The sequence below is a fragment of the Apus apus genome, chromosome 27 (genome assembly GCF_020740795.1).
Source record: "Apus apus isolate bApuApu2 chromosome 27, bApuApu2.pri.cur, whole genome shotgun sequence".
NCBI classification, from domain to species: Eukaryota; Metazoa; Chordata; class Aves; order Apodiformes; family Apodidae; genus Apus; species Apus apus.
In genome coordinates, this window is record NC_067308.1 from 662,772 (window position 1) to 682,524 (window position 19,753).

Genomic DNA, 19,753 nt, shown 5'->3' on the forward strand with positions numbered 1-19,753 from the left:
CTTCCCAGGTCTGTCTGAGGGCACAAAATCTTTCACTTGTCCTTCCCTGGCCTTTCTGGGGGCACAAAATCTTCCTTTAGTATAAAAAGAATCTTAAGTGTTTCACTGGGAGTCAAACCCCAAATCAGACCAACTCTTTTTTTCCTCCTGAGACCAAAACATGTTGCAACCCCTGTTGGTTTTGGTCCTTTTGGCAACAACTGAGACAAAACAACCAAAGGGGTTAATTTGTAAGCGAAGATTGGTTTTTTAATTAAACAGGACTATTTATATATATATATATATACACACATACCCCAGAAAATATTGCACCATTTAAAAAAAAAACAAACCAGGACATTTTACATCTAATCATCTGTTAAATACACCTTGTCCTCCCTGCATTGATTCACAACACCTGGTGGACGTGGACAAGACAACTTGTGCTGGCAGACACTGTGGGATCTGCTGGTCCACACAAATCCCAGAGAAAATACCTTTCCTTCATGGAGAACATCCACATGGTTGTCCCAGTGGCATTCAGGACCAATCCTCCCTCTGGAGTTGCTCAGGAGTCAGGATAAATTCAAAAGAAAAGGCTTTGGGAACTTCCCAGTCTCAGTTTCTTCAGGGCTTGGTCGGCACAGTTTTCTGGGAAAGTCTCTTCTGCTTCAGGGCTCAAATATCCAGAACTTGGGAGCTCTGGAGAGACCCACCTGCATCCCTATCCAGAGAGAGGGGCATTCCAGTGTAGTTTGCTCTTTGACAATTGTAATCCAAGGGTTAAGACTGCTCCATCTTCAGTAAGTCACAGCCCCAGGCTCCCGTGGGATGCTAAAAAGTAGATCAGCTTTGGCGTTGATAAAGTAGGTGGCAAAGAGGGAGAGGATGAGGATGGCAATGCCCACCAGCAAGGTGATGATCTGGGAAGGGAGAAGAAACACTCAGCATCCCTGGTTCAGACTCAGGGAGGAGGAACAAACACCCAACATCCCTGGTCCAGACTCAGGGAGGAGGAACAAACACCCAACATCCCTGGTCCAGACCCAGGGAGGAGGAACAAACACCCAGCATCCCTGGTCCAGACCCAGGGAGGAGGAACAAACACCCAACATCCCTGGTCCAGACCCAGGGAGGAGGAACAAACACCCAACATCCCTGGTCCAGACCCAGGGAGGAGGAACAAACACCCAACATCCCTGGTCCAGACTCAGGGAGGAGGAACAAACACCCAACATCCCTGGTCCAGACCCAGGGAGGAGGAACAAACACCCAACATCCCTGGTCCAGACCCAGGGAGGAGGAACAAACACCCAACATCCCTGGTCCAGACCCAGGGAGGAGGAACAAACACCCAACATCCCTGGTCCAGACTCAGGGAGGAGGAACAAACACCCAACATCCCTGGTCCAGGCTCAGGGAGGAGGAACAAACACCCAGCACCCCTGGTCCAGACCCAGGGAGGAGGAACAAACACCCAGCACCCCTGGTCCAGCCCCAGAGCTGCAGCAGCTCATGGAATTTGCAGGGAATGGGGGTCTCTTACCAGAGACCAGCTCCCTCCTGAGGCACAAGCAAAATAAAAAAGATCCTCCGACCTTGCAGAGCTGGACAAAAGTCACCAACAAGGCACATAAACTGATGTTTAAGGGAAAAGGATCCATGCCAGTTGTATCATGGATAAGGAACCCATCATGTTTCATGTGGTCAAAGCAGTTTGCCAAGATTTTTAGCCTGGTTTTAATGTAAGACATTGGCTGCTCCTGCCTGGACTGTCACCTCCCCCAGCAAGGAGCTGGAAGTGCCTTCAACCCAGCAGAGCTGCTGGGAGAACCAGCATCTCTCACCAGCAGCACAGAGATTTCCTCCTGCTCAGCACCTTTCCTGAAGCCCAAGTGCCAGCCCAGGCACTTGTGAGACTCCTTCCTCCCAACCCTTCCTCTTGCAGGGCAGGAGTGCTGCTCCTGGTCCCCCCTGGACATCTTGGCCTAGTCCCTGTGCAGTGGTTGGACCCTCTTGGGCTGCTACAACTGTTTAAAGTACATTTTCTACTGGGTGAACACTTCTAGGCTCAAACTCTGCATCTCCAGGGCACCAGTTACTGGGCTGTAATGGGCTGGGAGACATGGGCAGGTCTCTGGGCTGGCCTGGCTGTGTCAAAAAACCCTCAGTGCCAGAAGAATAACTTGCTCAGATGTCAAAGAACCACCAAAGAGATGCAATAACTGCCTGGGCTTGCACTTCCTGATGAGGAGAGCACTGCAGAGTCTGTCCCCACAGGGTATGACATCATTAACAGCCAACCAGAGGGAATCCAGACAGACCCAGGGTCCCAAGTTGCCTCTTAACCCTTATTCTGCTGGTGCTGGAACCAGCTGAGGGCTGCCTAGACCCTGAGAGCCTTGGCCCACCTGAGAGCCTGAGTCACCAGCAGCTTTTGTTGGTGCCCAAGTGATTTCTGGGCTTTCCAGGGAGGATTCAAACTGCAAAGAGAAGATCTGGGCTGTGGATCAGGCAGAGCAGCTGAGCAGCCAGATTCCCTGCCTTGCCTCCCTGTGCTGAGGGAAGGGGGGAAGATTCCTGTCACTTCTCTCTGTTATTCCCAGCCCTCAGCCTGCCCAGGGGACTCTGGATTATTCTGCTCTGTCTCAGCCACAACCAGCAGGTTATTCACCCACAAATGGCTGGAGATGGCAGGATTAGCACCAACCTTTCCTTCCTGATTCCCTCATTCCCAAGGATCAAAGCCTGGCTGCTCTCAGCTGGGAAGCTGACACTGCCACAACATCTCCCAACAAACTCTGAGCTGTTGCTCCAGCTCCCAGGTGATGTTCTTCTCAGATCTCTTCTTTTTCCTCTACTTGTTTCATTCAGACAGGTCCAAACTCACCTCTAGCTCCCTGCTGGCTACCAGGAAGATCCGGGCACGGATCTCTTTCCACCGACTCTCTGTCCAGGTGGAATATTCTGTGGATCCCCACTGCCTCAGCTCAAAGGCAGGAGAAAGAGCTTTGCTCAGGTGGACAGTTGAGCGAACACAGTAGGGGACTCGGGATGTTGAGTTGGGGTCCAGGGAACCCTGAACCCAGGCATAGTCATAGATCTGCAGGGAAAATGGGAGGGAGAGACAGAAATGAGCCACCCATGGAGTTGACCCCAGGGCTGGAGCAGCTCTAGAGAAAGGCTGGGAGAGTTGGGGTGTTGGGCCTGGAGAGGAGAAGGCTCCAGGGAGAGCTTAGAGCAGCTTCCAGTGCCTGAAGGGGCTCCAGGAAAGCTGGGGAGGGGCTTGGGACAAGGGCAGGGAGGGATGGGATGAGGGGGAGGGATGAAAACTGGGAGAGGGAGCTGGAGGTTGGAGATGAGGAGGGAATTCTGGAGTGTGAGGGTGGGGAGAGCCTGGGCCAGGTTGCCCAGGGAAGCTGTGGCTGCCCCATCCCTGGCAGTGTTGAAGGGCAGGTTGGATGGGGCTTGGAGCAGCCTGGGCTGGTGGGAGGTGTCCCTGCCTGTGCAGGGGGTGGGACTGGATGGTCCTCAGACCATGGAATGGTTTGGCTTGGAAAAGACTTTGAAGACCACCCAGATGATCCCCTAGATGATCTTTAAGGTGGCTGCCCCATCCCTGGCAGTGTTGAAGGGCAGGTTGGATGGGGCTTGGAGCAGCCTGGGCTGGTGGGAGGTGTCCCTGCCCATGCAGGGAGGTTGGATCCAGATGATCTTGAAGGTCCCTCCAACCCATCCCATGATTCCACAACTATTACAATCAATACCAAAGATTCCCAAGCAGCTTTCCCCAAGAACAGGATCCAAACTGGGCAGCTGACCTGCCCTTGCCCAGCAGCCCACCCTGATGGTTCCTTACCTCTTGCTCACTGTTGGGTGCCTTTTCAGGGTTCTGGCACTCTTCCTTGGTGAGGTTAACCACAGTGCCTGTGAGGTTGGCTAGGACATACTGCACAAGGTAGGTGGTGTTCACAGGGCTGGAAACAGCCACGTAGTGTTGGGGAACATCACCTGGAACAGCCAGAACAGTGGGGATTGGCAGGGAGGTGACCAGAAGAGGACAATGTTAGTACTCAGAAAGCTGCCAGGTAACATATGAGGTCAAACACATTCTTGTGTTCTTCATCCCTAGGTTGTTCTTACCCAGAATTCCTTTTAAGTCTGGTTTAATGATGGATTGAAACCAGGAATTGTTCATTTTAATCAGAAATCCATACAGCATCCGAGTGACCTGGGAGGGAGATGGAAACTGGTTCACAAAAAGGGGAGAGAAAACAGCATCTTCACAGCTAAACCCCTCAGGATTATTTGGCTGACAGATGTTTCCTGCTACAGGGGCCAAGAGCTCAGCAAAGGAAAGACTTGGTGTCACAAATTTAGGTAAGTCAGGACAGAGCTGTGAAAATTTGGGGTGATTCCAGCCCCACTGATTCCTTAGCTGATCCCCGTGGCATTTCACCTCAGATTCCTCTTCTGCTTTGTGGCAGGAGGATCAAGGAGCTCTGTCTTGTAAAGGGCTTGTGGAGATTAGTGTCTGCCCTGGGATGGAGAGGTGAGGAACCAGGGAAGGGTTGTCCACAACATCAGAAGGACATGGAGCTCGTGGAGAGGGTCCAGAGACCACAGAGATGACCCAAGGGCTGGAGCAGCTCTGGAGCCAGGCTGGGAGAGTTGGGATGTTCAACTGGAGAGGAGAAGGCTCCAGGGAGACCTTAGAGCAGCTTCCAGTGCCTGAAGGGGCTCCAGGAAAGCTGGGGAGGGGCTTGGGACAAGGGCAGGGAGGGATGGGATGAGGGGGAGGGATGAAAACTGGGAGAGGGAGATTGAGATGAGATCTTGGGAAGAAATTCTGCCCTCTAAGGGTGGGGAGAGCCTGGGCCAGGTTGCCCAGGGAAGCTGTGGCTGCCCCATCCCTGGCAGTGTTGAAGGGCAGGTTGGATGGGGCTTGGAGCAGCCTGGGCTGGTGGGAGGTGTCCCTGCCCATAGAGGGGGTTGGATCTAGATGATCTTTCAGGTCCCTCCATCCCAACCCATCCCATGACTCTATGAAAGGTTTTTCACTCAGCTGTGGTGAGGAAAGGCAGAAGGGGGGAGGCAAAGCCCTGCTGGAGACAGACAGGACAGCCTGCTGTGTAAACAGACATAAACAGAGACAGAAGGGAGGGACGTGAGGGCTCAGCAGAGATGCCAGGGACTCGGTTCCATCTGCTCCTACCGTTCTTGGATCTGCCTGGATGGCCGAGGTGCTGCTGGCTCCCCCTGCCAGTCGGTACAGAGCACGGGCCACCACGGTGGCCACTTCAGCCAGGGACTGCAAAGGAAGAGAGCTCTGTGGTCAGCAGGATGGGCAGACCCACCACAACAAGCAAGGAGAGCAAGGCAGGACCCACACACCCAGCAAACACCCTCCCCCTGCCTCTATCCCAGTGCTTTTGGCCCCACACAAAGCATTCCCACCTTCTTCCTGCCCCTTTTTACCCCCCCTCCTCCCCAGGATCCTGCTTCTACCTGCCCCTCCCCACAGCTCCATCCACAGCAGGTGAAGGAAATGCAAAGTAGGAACCTTGGCTGTGCCTGTGACATATTCCAAGGTCTCCTCAGGGCTCAGCCCCTCAGGATACTGCATCCGGATGTTCTCTGGGGTGTCATACATGCTCTGGTAGTATCTGCAAAGGAGGAGGGACACGGAGGTTGGGGAGGGGGCAGAAAGAAACCACAGGGCATGGAATTCAATTCAGAGTCAGCCTCAAGCCAAGAGTGGGAGCAGGAGCCTCCTGGGAGCAGAGAGGCAGCCCTGCCAAAGCACTGCCCTGCCACACGCTCCTTAAACCATTTAATGAGGCTTTCTAATTAACTTGGCCCTTCCACAGCTTCTCCCATCTGAGGATCTCCAAGCAATTTACAAGCTGTGATTAGCTTTCAGGTGGGCAACAGCCCAATCTATTAAATGAGAGGAGAAACTGAGGCAAGGACAACCCGTGCACGAGGTCTCCTGGGATGAGGGCTTTTGATGCAAGCTGTGCCAGTGGGTTTGATTAATGCCTTATCTTGGAGCTGGTGTGGAATTCCAAGTGAACTCCAGGACAGATTTACACCAAGGCATCTGCAGCACAGGCAGCTGAACTAACTGGGAGTTGGGCTGAAATCCCAGAGCATGGTCCCTCCTCCTGATGCTCCCAAACAACCTGGGAGTGATCCCGGGGTACAAAGAAGGGTCACACAGGAGTGAATTTCCACCCCAGTTCCCCTTCCCAGCTCTGAGTTGTGCCTCCTCCCATCCCAGCTCCTCTTCCCCCTTCCCACCACTGACTTGTGCTTCCTCCCCTCCCAGCTCCTCTTCTCCCATCCCAGCTCCTCTTCCCCCTTTTCCAGCACTGACTTGTGCTTCCTCCCATCCCAGCTCCTCTTCTCCCATCCCAGCTCCTCTTCTCCCTTCCCACCACTGACTTGTGCTTCCTCCCATCCCAGCTCCTCTTCTCCCTTTTCCAGCACTGACTTGTGCTTCCTCCCACCCCAGCTCCTCTTCCCCCTTCCCAGCAGTGCAGATTTAGAGGTGAAAGGGAAGCTGCTTCCCCATGATTGCTCCAGAGCATCTCAGAAAGAGCAGAGAAGGGCAGAAGATGAAGGGAAAGAGACAATCTGAAGAGTCTGGGGAGGAGGGAAGAGCCCCATGTCTGTCCTCTACCCCACATTCCCACTCCCAAAGTGGAAGAGGAGCAGGGAATCCCCAGGGAACACACTGCAGTGGGGTCATGTGGGGTGAATCAAAGGGCCCTTCCCAAAGCCTGGGGCTTCTGCCATCACCAACAGAAAGCTGTGGTAAAAAACAACAACAAACAAACACATAAAAAAGGAGGTGGGGGGGGGGGGGGGGCAAAGCAAAGCTCCCCCCAGGCTTCAGGAAGCACAGCTGAGGCTCAGGCACGCTCCGTTGCCATTTGCTCACCTCTGGCTCCCAGCCAGCGGTGGGGAAACATTTTCTGTCCAAAACTGGATTTCTTTCGGTTGTCAGAACGATTCTGTCGTGCTTGTCCAATTCCACGGTCTCCCCCTCTCCCCCTGGAATGCTGCTCCACGCGGGTATCAGCAGCACCACCCGCCGGCAGGGGCCGGGCAGGAGCTCAAGTGCCCTCTGCTGGATTTGACGCCCTCGGTCAGGGCTCAACTTGTTCCCACCCACCCTGGAAAAAGTACCTGTTGTGGAAGGCAGCCCTGTGGTCGGTCAGGACCACCCCTGGGATGTGACGGGCACGGAGGAAACGTTGGAAGGAGGAGGGAGGAAGAGGTTGTGAAAACTGAACTTCCTGCAAAGTCACGTTTGCTCCCAGGCTGCTGCTGTTCAGAATATCCAGCAAGTTTCTAACCTGAAGGGGAAAGAAAACATCCCTGCTCCACTGGATGTGGGATTTCTCTGGGAAGGTTGCCATCCTGCTGGGCTAGAATCCCACAGTGTGTTGGGTGTTGGGTTTTTTTCAGAGGAATGCCTGGGGATTCCCTTCCAATTACCTGCACTTCAACAGATGAATTCATCCTTGAGACAGGATCTGTGTGCATCCAGAGAACTGAGTCCTCCCTCAGAGCCACCTGCAAGGAGAAACAAACCCACCCTCAGGACATGCCTGGATGAGTCTTGTACAGCAGGGAAATCCAGCCCAGGGATCAAAACAAATCCAACCCAGCAAAATGCTGGGAAAACTACAGGTGAATTATCAGAGGGGATTAAAAGATCCCTCAAAGCATCCCCCACCTGATTCAGCTCCAGGAAGGAATGGATGTTGTCCAAACGGAGGGGGAACTTGTCCTTTTCCATATCATACACCATCCTTGAGCTGCCAATGTAGTCAAAGGTCTCCTGCAGTGGGAAAAAGAATCAAATCACCCATGGATCACCCACAGGTCGTGGCTGGCACAGCTGACAGCAAGAGTTGAGGGGCTGAAGTGGAACAAAACCTGGGTTGTAAGGGTCTGATCCTGCCCCAGGGGTTTCTGGAGGTGTGCACAGCTTGGCACACACCTGAGGATAAATGTGACATTGTGCCTGGCTGCAAGTGAAAGGGTGGTGTAGGAAGGGATGGAGCAGAGGGTTAGGAAGGAAGGCAAAGAGGAGAAAAAACAGGGGGCAGGTCATCAATTCCACAAGCAAGGAAGAGAGAGAGGCAAAGTCAGGCTTAAGTGACTGTTCCTGTGAGAGCAGAGAGGCACCAGCACAGCCTTGACTCCTGGGTTTTTGGTAAAGAGGAGAGCAAGGCAGGGAAAAGTGCAAGTCTCCACTCAGGGAATTAAACTTATGAAGGGAAAGGTGTCTGCTTCCCTGGAAAAAAAAAAAAGAGGGAGGGGTGAGAGAAATGAGCTTGTGAAAGGAGCTGGGGGTGAGAAGGAGCCCCTGAGAAACCCCAGGACAGAGGAGGGCAGGGAAGCCAGGCAGCCCCCAGCCAAGTCTTATCATCCCTCCTCCATCCCGGGAGCAGAGCAGAGAATGTCCCCTCCTCAGGGCTGTATGTCCCTCTCCTCCCCAGGGAAATTCCTGCCTGGAATGGAGGGAATCACATGGCTGCAGCAGGGGCTGTGGGAGCCAGCTTCACAGAGCTGCACAAAAGAAGCCATCAACCAGAGGAGATGCCTTGAGGGGAACATCAGCTGTTGGCCCATCTAGTCCCTCCTCCACAGGCTTGTTCTGCTTTACCACAGCTGCCAACTCCAGTGCTGGGCTCTCAGAAATGAGCTGCATTCCCCTGCTGTCAACATATATATTTTTAATCCAGCCTTTTCTGGGCTTCATTTCAGAATTTCAAAGCAGGGGGTGAGGCAGAGAAGAGACACACAGGCAGGGACAGGGGGACAGCAAAGTTTGAGACATTCCTGAAAGCTGAGGAGGGACTTTGGGCAAGGGCTTGTAGTGAGAGGACAAGGGGGGATGGATGAAAAGTGGAAGAGGGAGGCTGAGGTTGGACATGAGGAGGGAATTGTGGAGGGTGAGGGTGGGGAGAGCCTGGGCCAGGTTGCCCAGGGAAGCTGTGGCTGCCTCATCCCTGGCAGTGCTGAAGGGCAGGTTGGATGGGGCTTGGAGCAGCCTGGGCTGGTGGGAGGTGTCCCTGCCCATGCAGGGGGTTGGATCTAGATGATCTTCAAGGTCCTTTCCAACCTTCACCAGTTTGTGATTCTATGATTATTACTGGGGGAGTGGAGAGGACCAGGGGGGGGGATACAGAGAAATATTTCTGCCTGAAGAGCAGGGAAAAAAGTTCCTTTCAGGGAGCCAAGGGCTGCTTTGCTACCTTAGAACAAGGCAAATGGTGGAAGGAGGGTGCTGCTCTTACCCCTTGGAAGAAGGTAAACATGATATTCCTTTGCAGGGAATGAATATCTGGCAATTTATGAAGGGCTTCAGCAGCAGCCAAGTGGGTGACAAAGGAGGAGACAGCACTCTCTGCCCCAGGAGCAATGTTCCAGAAGAAGGAATGGCTGTCAATCTGCAGGAGTGAAGAGGAGGGGTGAGAAATGTGCACACAGAGCAAGGAACACTGTAGAGGAAAGGAAATCTGTCACCTCTCTCCTGTCCCTTTCATCCTACTGGATGGATCCTACTGGTTAATGGATTAAAACTGGAACAGGGGAGACTGAGGTTGGAGATGAGGAGGGAATTGTGGAGGGTGAGGGTGGGGAGAGCCTGGGCCAGGTTGCCCAGGGAAGCTGTGGCTGCCCCATCCCTGGCAGTGTTGAAGGGCAGGTTGGATGGGGCTTGGAGCAGCCTGGGCTGGTGAGAGGTGTCCCTGCCCATGCAGGGGGTTGGATCTAGAAGAGCTTTGAGGTCCCATCCAACCCAAACTACTCCATAATCCTATGAAGAAGCTGAAGGGTAGTGGAAGGACCTGGGGTAGGAGCCAATGCTGGGGTGGGATCTCCACCCCACTCGGGGTGGGATCTGGGTTTGGGGATGAGAGGAGATCCCTGTTAGAGGCTTCTCTGAGCCCTCTCACCAAGCCTGGCTTAAAGCAAGTCCAGAGGAGGCCTCGGAGATGATCCCAGGGCTGGAGCAGCTCTGGAGCCAGGCTGGGAGAGTTGGGGTGTTGAGCCTGGAGAGGAGAAGGCTCCAGGGAGAGCTTAGAGCAGCTTCCAGTGCCTGAAGGGGCTCCAGGAAAGCTGGGGAGGGGCTTGGGACAAGGGCAGGGAGGGATGGGATGAGGGGGAGGGATGAAAAGTGGGAGAGGGAGCTGGAGGTTGGAGATGAGGAGGGAATTCTGGGCTGTGAGGGTGGGGAGACCCTGGGCCAGGTTGCCCAGGGAGACTGTAGAAGCCCATCCATGGTTGTGTTCAGTCTTAGGCTCTTGCCTCACTGGAGGGTATGAATTGTCAGTTCAGCTGCCAGACAGGGAGGTGAACTTCTCTCAGCTCTGACCCTGACTCACTGCCTGACACACAACAGCCTCTCTGTGGGATTCAGCCTCCCCCCCTCAAAACCAAAACACAGAAGAGCCAACCACACTGTCTCCTCCTGCAACACTTTTTAAGGATGTGAAACATCTTAGGGAAGTGCAACAAACACATTAATTACTAGTCTGGCTCCAGCAGTGGAGAAAATGCTGACAAAATCTCACAGAGAGACAAAAACCAAGTGCAAAAGGTGGCAACAAGTGGTGAACCCACCAGTTAAATGCTCATAGTTGTAGGAACACAACAACCAGGAAGATCTACAAGGTTTTGGAGGATGGGAAGAGATGAAAATATCTGAGGATTATATTCCCATGGAACTCAAAACCCCAGCTCTTCCCAGAATCCTTTCAGACCCAGCAAGATCAAGAGGTACCTACTCGTGTGGCAACAAGAATAACTTCCTTGTCAGGCTCCACTTTCCCAGAGGAGTTGATGGGCTGCAAAGTGCTCCACACGTTGTAGTCAAGAAGGGGATCACACACAATCTCTAGGAAGCAGAAACAACACTGGCTTGAGTTGAGACCACAAGTGAGACATGAGCTTTCAGGTCAACAGTGGGGACATCCTGGCCACAGGGCAGCCACTGGCAAAACCTCCCCCCAGGATCTGGATTTCAATTCATGGGACACAATTTAATGGAGCAGGAACCTCAGAGCCCTTCCTGATGATCTGTGTGGCAGGAATGAGGTGCCTTTCCCAGCCAGCATCTAAACACAGCCCCAGATTTCCTTTACTGCTTCAAAAGGTGACATTGGAAAGGCTCAGTTGCCAAGCAAAGCTTGAAGGCAACTCAAATCTTCTTCCTTCTGCACATCTTTTTACTGAGACCCAGGGAAGCTGTGGAAGCTCCATCCCTGGGGGTGTCCCAGGGCAGGTTGGATGGGGCTTGGAATAACCTGGAGAGGAGAAGGCTCCAGGGAGAGCTTAGAGCAGCTTCCAGTGCCTGAAGGGGCTCCAGGAAAGCTGGGGAGGGGCTTGGGACAAGGGCAGGGAGGGATGGGATGAGGGGGAGGGATGGAAAGTGGGGGAGGGATGGAAAGTGGGAGAGGGAGCTGGAGGTTGGAGATGAGGAGGGAATTGTGGAGGGTGAGGGTGGGGAGAGCCTGGGCCAGGTTGCCCAGGGAAGCTGTGGCTGCCCCATCCCTGGCAGTGTTGAAGGGCAGGTTGGATGGGGGATTGGAGCAGCCTGGGCTGGTGGGAGGTGTCCCTGCCCAGGCAGGGGGTTGGATCTAGATGGTCTTCAAGGTTCCTTCCAACTCTAACCATTCTATGACCTATATTCCAATGGGATTCCAACTGAGGAGCTTGTGGAAGACTCATCCCTGGAGGTGTCCAAGGGCAGGTTGGATGAGGCTTGTGCAGCCTGGGCTGCTGGGAGGTGTCCCTGCCCATGCAGGGGGTGGGACTGGATGAGCTTTAAGCTTCCTTCCAGCCCAAACCATTCAGGAATGACATGAGTTTTATCCTCCCCCCATCCCCACAATGAAAAAAACCTGAGGAATCTGCTCACCTGGGTTGATGCTGAAGGTGCTTTGGAGGGAGCTGCGCCTCATGCAGGTGACAGTGTTGGTGACAGCATGCATGTGGGAGAAGAGCTGCATGGCACACAGGGGGTACTCAGGGCCAACCCCATCCCGAGGGACATTGTGGTCTTGGTAACACTGGATGGGAAGAAAAATCATTGACAGGTCTTAAACCTTCCTGTGGCAGCACCGAGGGCTGGAGGTGGAACCAGAACTTGTGTTTTTATTGGGGGTTTTAAGGTCTAAGCTGAGAGGAAACCCAAAAGTTCTCCCTGCTCTCCTGAGATGTGCAGCAGTTCCCCCTGTCCTGGAGGGGAAGTGGCCTCAGGTTGTAGCAGGGTTGGATCTTGGGAACAATTCCTTCCTGGGAAGGGTTGTCAGGCCCTGGCCCAGGGTGGAGTCCCCATCCCTGGGGGGGTTTCCAAGCCCTGGAGATGGTGCTGAGGGACACGGGGCAGGGGTGGCCTTGGCAGGGCTGGGGGAATGGTGGGACTGGGTGATCTGAAAGGTCTTTCTCAGGCAGAACAATGTTGTGATTCTGCTGGTTCAATGATTGGTGAAAATGTGTCACAGGGGATTCTGGAGAGTTATGGGATCACAGAGTCATGGAATGGCTTGGGTTGGAAGGGAGCTCTGGAGATCATCAAGTCCATCATCCTGGGGTCAGTTCTGGGCCCCTCACACCAAGAAGGACATGGAGGGGCTGGAGTGTGTCCAGAGAAAGGCAATGGAGCTGGGGAAGGGGCTGGAGAACAAGGAGAAGGGGCTGGAGAACTTCCAAGGAGCAGCTGAGGGAGCTGGGGGTGTCCAGCCTGGAGCCCAGGAGGTGAGGGGAGACCTGCTGGCTCTGCAGCTGCCTGAGAGGAGGTTGGAGCCAGGGGGGTCGGGCTCTGCTCCCCAGGAACAAGTGATGGGACCAGAGGAAAGGGCCTCAAGGTGCCCAGGGGAGGTTGAGGTTGGATCTGGGGAACAATTCCTTCCTGGGAAGGGTTGTCAGGCCCTGGCCCAGGCTGCCCAGGGGGGAGTCCCCATCCCTGGAGGGGTTTCCAAGCCCTGGAGATGGTGCTGAGGGACACGGGGCAGTGGGGACTGGGCAGGGCTGGGGGAACAGTGGGACTGGATGATCTGAAAGGTCTTCTCCAGCCAAAACCATTCCATGATTCTCCTGCTGGTCAGGAAGTCCAGTACCTGCTTAATAACTTGTGTCTCGTTGGCATCTTCAAGGAGAAAAATTGGGAAGTCAAAGTCCTCATAGGAAAGCTCATTGCCCAGGGGATTCCACAGGGTCTGGTTGCAGTGGGCAAACTGAGGGCCATAATCTTTGGAATAAACACCTGGAAACAGAAAGAACCAGGGAAATCAGAGCCTGGAAGAGAACCCCAAGAATCCCAACCTGCAGGAGCACCTGGGCCTGCTGAGAAAACAGCAGCACATGAAGAACCAGCACCATGATGGGCTGAGGAAGCAGCTGAGAAAGGTTTGGAGGGTGGAGCTGGTCAGACGTGGAGGCTGCCATGTGTCCCTCACCCAGGGAAACACCAGGTTCCCCAGGTGGAACACAAACCTGCCTCTTCCAAACCCACCCCGTGCTGGAAGCAGCTCTAAGGAAGCCTAAATGTACCACCCAGGCCCCGTGGCTGCAGGAGGGGCCAGATGCCAGCACTGCAAAGTGGTGGCAGGAGCAGATGTGGTGGCAGGAGCAGATGTGGCTCCCCCAGAGCAGAGAGGTTTGTGGAAACAAGAGATGGAGCCATTCCAGCCCTGGGGGTGAAAACAGGGACATGAAAACCCAACTGAGACCAAGGGGGAGGGGGGGTGGAGGGAGGAAGGAATTGATGACATTTTGAAAAGTGGTAGCACCCCCAGCAGCCAAGCTCTGCAAACACATGATGCTTCAAGCACCAGCTGAGGACAAAGCACAAGTTTGGGGCTCCAGGAAAGCTGGGGAGGGGCTTGGGACAAGGGCAGGGAGGGATGGGATGAGGGGGAGGGATGGAAACTGGGAGAGGGAGCTGGAGGTTGGAGATGAGGAGGGAATTGTGGAGGGTGAGGAGGGAATTGTGGAGGGTGAGGGTGGGGAGAGCCTGGGCCAGGTTGCCCAGGGAAGCTGTGGCTGCCCCATCCCTGGGGGTGTTGAAGGGCAGGTTGGATGGGGCTTGGAGCAGCCTGGGCTGCTGGGAGGTGTCCCTGCCCATGCAGGGGGCTGGATCTAGATGATCTTGAAAGTCCCTCCAACTCAAACCAGTCCACGATTTGATGGTAAAGGGGAGCTGAGATTGCAGCTGCACTTGAATCAAAGTGATGTTTGAGGTGATGGGTTCAATGTTTTGTTTCAAAGGAGCTGGTCTGAGCTGGAATCTCCTCATTTCCTGGGATGGGGCTTGGGGGAAAACTGGACTGGGATAAACTGGTTATAAAAGCAGTGAAAGTGTTGAACTTGACCAAGGGTGGTTGCAAAGGAGTTTACTGTAACGTGACACTTCACAGGATCATGGGATGGGTTGGAGGGACCTTTAGGCTCATCTAGATCCAACCCCTGCATGGGCAGGGACACCTCCCACCAGCCCAGGCTGCTCCCCAAGTTGCCTCCTCCCCTTTATGCCTCTTTCTCTGCCCACACAGTGAAGGCACCTCCTCCTCCCCAGGATGGGAAGCCCAGTTTCCTTACCAAACCCATCGTTGGGACACTTCAAACCAGGAGAGAACCCCTGGGAAGGGCTGGGCTTGGAAATGGTCACAGCCAGGCCAGACACTCGGGAGGTTTTCTTCAGCTTCAGCATCACCCTCCTGGAAGAGGGAAAACATGAAGTGGAATCATTAATTCATTCCTTAATTAATGGAGAGTTACAATCCAAGAGCTGCTGCTGCTGAGGTAGAGCATCAAAACAACCCCAATGTCCCTTTTTCTTTATGTTCTGGCACAGGAACAAGGAGGAAACTCCTCTCCTTTCCTGCTCTGCTCAGCAGAGATGTGACCCATCATCATCCTGCTGTTTAATGAACTTGACTAATTGCTGCAGTGATGAGGATTTACCCAGAGCTGAGCTCTTCCAAGCCCATTTCAGAAAGAAACAAACCCGGGTATCAAATGAGATTAAAACCTCCAACAGTTCACCCTGGTGCAGGTTGGGCTGAAAACCAACCAACAAAACCTTTTCCTCCCCAAATGAGGGACCCACCTTGATCTTCTGGGGTTCCAGAAGATCAACTGACCTGGTGAAGAGGTGCCCATCCAGCAGGATCATGTAGGGGGGGTGTGGGCCATCAGCAAGCACCCAGTTGAGGTCCTCCTCCTTCTCAACCACGTGGATCACCCCCGTGTCTCCACTGATGGAGGCTGTGGGGACACAGGGTGAACTTCCCAGGGATCTGCTTCCTTCTCCAACCCACCATGGAGGAGCAGGGCAGAGAATTAGTTTGGGCTCTAGGGAAGGAAAAGCTGGTGGGATCAAAGGGCTGGAGGAAGTTAATTTGGGGAAGAGGCACCAGGGAGCCAGAGTAGGAGAGAAATAAGAGGAGAAATCAACTTGGAAAGTCTTGGTTGGGAAAGGAGCAGCAAGGGCCTGAAAGCAGCTTTTGTTGAAGGACACCAGGGCAGGGCCTTCAGCTGACCAAGCACTGACAGGGCCCTGTGACTGCACCACGGGATGGGTTGGGTTGGAGGAAACTTAAAGATCACCTAGATCCAACCTCCCTGCATGGGCAGGGACACCTCCCACCAGCCCAGGCTGCTCCAAGCCCCATCCAACCTGCCCTTCAACACCCCCAGGGATGGGGCAGCCACAGCTTCCCTGGGCAACCTGGCCCAGGCTCTCCCCACCCTCACCCTCCACAATTCCCTCCTCATCTCCAACCTCCAGCTCCCTCTCCCAGTTTCCATCCCTCCCCCTCATCCCATCCCTCCCTGCCCTTGTCCCAAGCCCCTCCCCAGCTTTCCTGGAGCCCCTTCAGGCACTGGAAGCTGCTCTAAGCTCTCCCTGGAGCCTTCTCCTCTCCAGGCTCAACACCCCAACTCTCCCAGCCTGGCTCCAGAGCTGCTCCAGCCCTCCCAGCATCTCCGGGGCCTCCTCTGGCCTCTCTCCACCAGCTCCATGTCCTTCCTGTGCTGGGGGCTCCAGAACTGGTCCCAGTTCTCCAGGGGGTCTCCCCAGAGCAGAGCAGAGGGGACAATCCCCTCCCAGGCCCTGCTGATCCCTCTGCTGGTGACACAGCCCAGGCCACGGGGGGTTTCTGGGCTCCATCACTCATTATTGCTCCATCTGGAGCTTCTCAAGGCTGAGGAAGGAAGGACAAAGGGGAAACTGAGGCCACAAGACCAAAGAGCACAGGGAGGGGCCAGGACCTGCCCCAGGGGCCCCCTCAGTGACTCCAGATGGTGAGTTCAGAACTGGGCAGCAGCTGGACAGCCCAGCACCAGGACAGAAGGTTGTGACACCAAAAGGGTTGAGCAACAAAGCAGGTCCAGGTGGAACCTCACCTGGTCCCCAAGGGAACAGGGGAAGGTCAAAGACCTTCCAGAAGAAACTACTGATAAAAACAAGCACTTTGCCCACCTCCCTTGCAAGTGAGTAAGTGTCAGGAACTGCCTTTTCTTCTGGGAGAGGAGCCAGAGAAGCTTGGAGCTGGGGTTCTGTGAGAGACCAGGCACAGCTGGGCCAGGTGCCAACCCTGGGTGCTGGGAGGGGCTCAGGGGGAAAGTGAAAGTGGAACTGAACTGGAAAGGAGCAAAACACCAACTGGAAAGGAGCAAAACACCAACTGACACCAATTTCCACCAAAAATGCTGCTGGCACGGGGCTCCCTCAGGGATCCAGTCCCAGCAGTCCTGCCTCCCCCATCTCAGTGTGACAAAAAACCCCCCCAAGGTGAACAAGCTCTGTGCAAAAGCTCAGCCCAAACCCCTGCTCCCTGGAAGTGTCCCAGGGCAGGTGGGATGGGGCTTGGAACAGCCTGGGCTGGTGGGAGGTGTCCCTGCCCATGCAGGGGGTTGGATCTGGATGATCTTGAAGGTCCCTTCCAACCCAACCCACCCTATGGTTCTATGATTACCCAAGCAGGACGAGAAGGGAACAGATCTAAGAACGACAAGGCTGCTCGAGGTCCATCCGGAGCTGGGTCACCCCCTCCTGCCCGCGGCACGACCCCCCCCCCCAGCAGTGACCCCCCCAGCTGTACTCACACTGGCAGCCGATCTGGTGGGTGGCATTCAAGAGGCGAACGCACGGGGCGGTTTTGTTCAGGGGGATGTAGATCTTCCTCTCCACAGAGTTCCCCTGGCAGGAGCCTGGGGAGAAGACACAGCCCCAGCTCAGAGCGGGGGGGGACAAACCGGGGGCTCCCCGCACGGCCCAGGGATCTCCCCAGCTCTAGGCGAGGGGGGGAAAAACGAGCTGCTCCTCCTCCTCTTCCACTCAGAAAGGACCAAGCGAGGCCTCCCGGCGCCGCCATCTCAAGAGGGGCCCAACGGGGACCTCCCCCCCCTCAGCCCCCGAAGCGGAGGCCGCCGGGCCCGGGCAGCCTCACCCGCTGCCAGCGCGGCCAGAAGCAGCCCCCGGAGCATCCCCCGCCAGGCCGGGAGCCGGGCCCGGCAGTTCCGAGCAGCGGCCTCCGCCCCGGGGCCGCCGCCGCCGCCTCTCGCCGCCGCCGCCATCTTCCCGGCCCTTCCGCTTCCGCCTCCTCCGCCTCCCCGGCCGGAAGCCGCTCTGCCCGGTGGGAGGACCGAGACTCGGTGGTCGGGGAGGGGAGCGGAAGTGGCGCTGCGGAGCTTCCGGGCTGCGGACGTGGAAGGCCGGGGGGGGGGGGACGATGCTGACCAAGTTCGAGACCAAGTCGGCGCGGGTGAAAGGTAAAGGCGGCGCCGGGAGCCTCGGGGGAGCCCAGGAGGCTGTTTCGGGAGCGCCCGGCAGCCCTGGGCCTGAGGGGGGGGGGGCGGGTCCGCTGCTCCCCGGCCCCGTTACCCGCCCCCCCCCCCCAGGGCCCTTTCCCCCCCCCCCCAGGGCCCCGTTCTCCCCCCCGGGCCTTGTTCCCCCATCCCCCCACGGCCCTGTTCCCCTCCCCCAGGGCCCTGTTCCCCCCTCGGGCCCTTTTCTCCCCCCTCCAGGGCCCTTTTCTCCTCCCTCCAGGGCCCTTTCCCCCCCGCCCTTTCCAGGGCCCTTTCCCCGCCCCCCTTTCCAGGGCCCTTTCCTCCCCCCCCTTCCAGGGCCCTTTTTCCCCCCCGCCCAAGGGCTCTTCCCCCTCTCCCTCCCAGGGCCCTTTTCCCCCCCCCCCAGGGGCCTTTCTCCCCCCAGGGCTCTTTCACCCCCCCCCCCCAGGGCCCCGTTCCCCAGTCCCCGATTCCCGTTCCCCAGTCCCCGATTCCCGTTCCCCAGTCCCCGATTCCCGTTCCCCCTCTCCCGATTCCCGTTCCCCGCCCTCCCGCTCCCCGTTCCACCCCCCCCCCAGGTCCCTGTTTCCTCCCCCCCGATCCCCGTTTCCCCCGCTCCCCGTTCCCCCCCCATCCACCTTCCCCCCTCCCGATCCCTGTTCCCTTGCTCCCCGTTCCGCCCCCCCCCCGGGCCCCGTTTCCCCCTCCCCCAGTCCCCGTCCCCCCCCGCCTCCCGGGGCTCCCGGCGCGGCTCTCAGGGCTCCCGGGCCCCGCAGGGCTCAGCTTTCACCCCAAGCGGCCCTGGATCCTCACCAGCCTCCACAACGGGGTGATCCAGCTCTGGGACTATCGCATGTGCACCCTGATCGACAAGTTCGATGAGCACGATGGTGAGGGCAGGGGGGGCAGAGGGGGCAGGGGGGGCAGGGGGGGCTGGGACCCACCCGGGGGGAGCTGGGGAGGGTTGGGGGCAACTGGGGAAGGTTGGGGGACAGCGGGGGAAGGTAGGGGGGCAGCTGGGAAAGGTAGAGGGGCAGCTGGGGGAGGTTGGGGGGCAGCTGGGGGAGGTTGGGGGGCAGCAGGGGAAGGTTGGGGGGCAGCAGGGGAAGGTTGGGGGGCAGCTGGGGAAGATTGGGGGGCAGCAGGGGAAGGTTGGGGGGCAGCTGGGGGAGGTTGGGGGGCAGCTGGGGAAGTTCGAGGGGAGGCTGGGGGGACCTGGGGAAGGTTGAGGGGCAGCTGGAGAAGGTTGGTGGCAACTGGGGGAGGTTGGGGGGCAGCTGGGGAAGGTTGGGGGGCAGCTGGGGGAGGTTGTTATTGCTTTGAAGCTCTTCTTGATGGTGACAGGAGTGAGGGGGGACATAAGTTGTAGTGTTTAAGGGGTGGGAGGGGCTGGGGAGGCCAAGGAGATTCCAGGGCTGGAGCAGCTCTGGAGCCAGGCTGGGAGAGTTGGGGTGTTGAGCCTGGAGAGGAGAAGGCTCCAGGGAGAGCTTAGAGCAGCTTCCAGGGCCTGAAGGGGCTCCAGGAAAGCTGGGGAGGGGCTTGGGACAAGGGCAGGGAGGGATGGGATGAGGGGGAGGGATGAAAAGTGGGAGAGGGAGCTGGAGGTTGGAGATGAGGAGGGAATTGTGGAGGGTGAGGGTGGGGAGAGCCTGGCCCAGGCTGCCCAGGGAAGCTGTGGCTGCCCCATCCCTGGCAGTGTTGAAGGGCAGGTTGGATGGGGCTTGGAGCAGCCTGGGCTGGTGGGAGGTGTCCCTGCCCATGCAGGGGGGTGGATCTAGATGGTCTTGAAGGTCCCTCCAACCCAACCCATCCCATAATTCCATGGCTTCTCCATCCTGCTGCCTCCTCCTCCCTCCAGGCCCTGTCCGAGGTATCGATTTCCACAAGCAGCAGCCTCTCTTTGTCTCTGGAGGTGATGATTACAAAATCAAGGTAAGAACTGCAGCCCTTCAGCTCT

At 56.6% G+C, this 19,753-nt stretch overlaps 2 protein-coding genes across 2 annotated transcripts in view; one reads left to right on the forward strand and one right to left on the reverse strand.

Moving 5' to 3' along the window:
- Positions 1 to 223: 223 nt before the first annotated feature.
- NCSTN (nicastrin) lies at positions 224 to 17,605 on the reverse strand. Its single transcript, XM_051641008.1, has 17 exons — positions 17,457 to 17,605; positions 17,113 to 17,217; positions 15,147 to 15,270; positions 14,602 to 14,720; positions 13,122 to 13,267; positions 11,921 to 12,071; positions 10,788 to 10,897; positions 9,297 to 9,449; positions 7,727 to 7,831; positions 7,486 to 7,563; positions 7,174 to 7,343; positions 5,543 to 5,645; positions 5,195 to 5,290; positions 4,123 to 4,210; positions 3,839 to 3,990; positions 2,870 to 3,082; positions 224 to 902 (listed from the first exon to the last, which is right to left on the reverse strand). Exons 1-17 carry the CDS (start codon positions 17,581 to 17,583, stop codon positions 780 to 782), a joined length of 2,163 nt encoding a protein of 720 aa, XP_051496968.1. The 5' UTR covers positions 17,584 to 17,605; the 3' UTR covers positions 224 to 779.
- An 80-nt stretch (positions 17,606 to 17,685) lies between these two features.
- COPA (COPI coat complex subunit alpha) overlaps positions 17,686 to 19,753 on the forward strand; it is a 29,194-nt gene continuing 27,126 nt past the window's right edge. Inside the window, exons 1-3 of the mRNA XM_051640978.1 lie at positions 17,686 to 17,778; positions 18,573 to 18,686; positions 19,655 to 19,728. Of these exons, the coding sequence (XP_051496938.1) occupies positions 17,739 to 17,778; positions 18,573 to 18,686; positions 19,655 to 19,728 (228 nt within the window). The 5' untranslated portion in view covers positions 17,686 to 17,738. The remainder of the gene's footprint in view (positions 17,779 to 18,572; positions 18,687 to 19,654; positions 19,729 to 19,753) is intronic.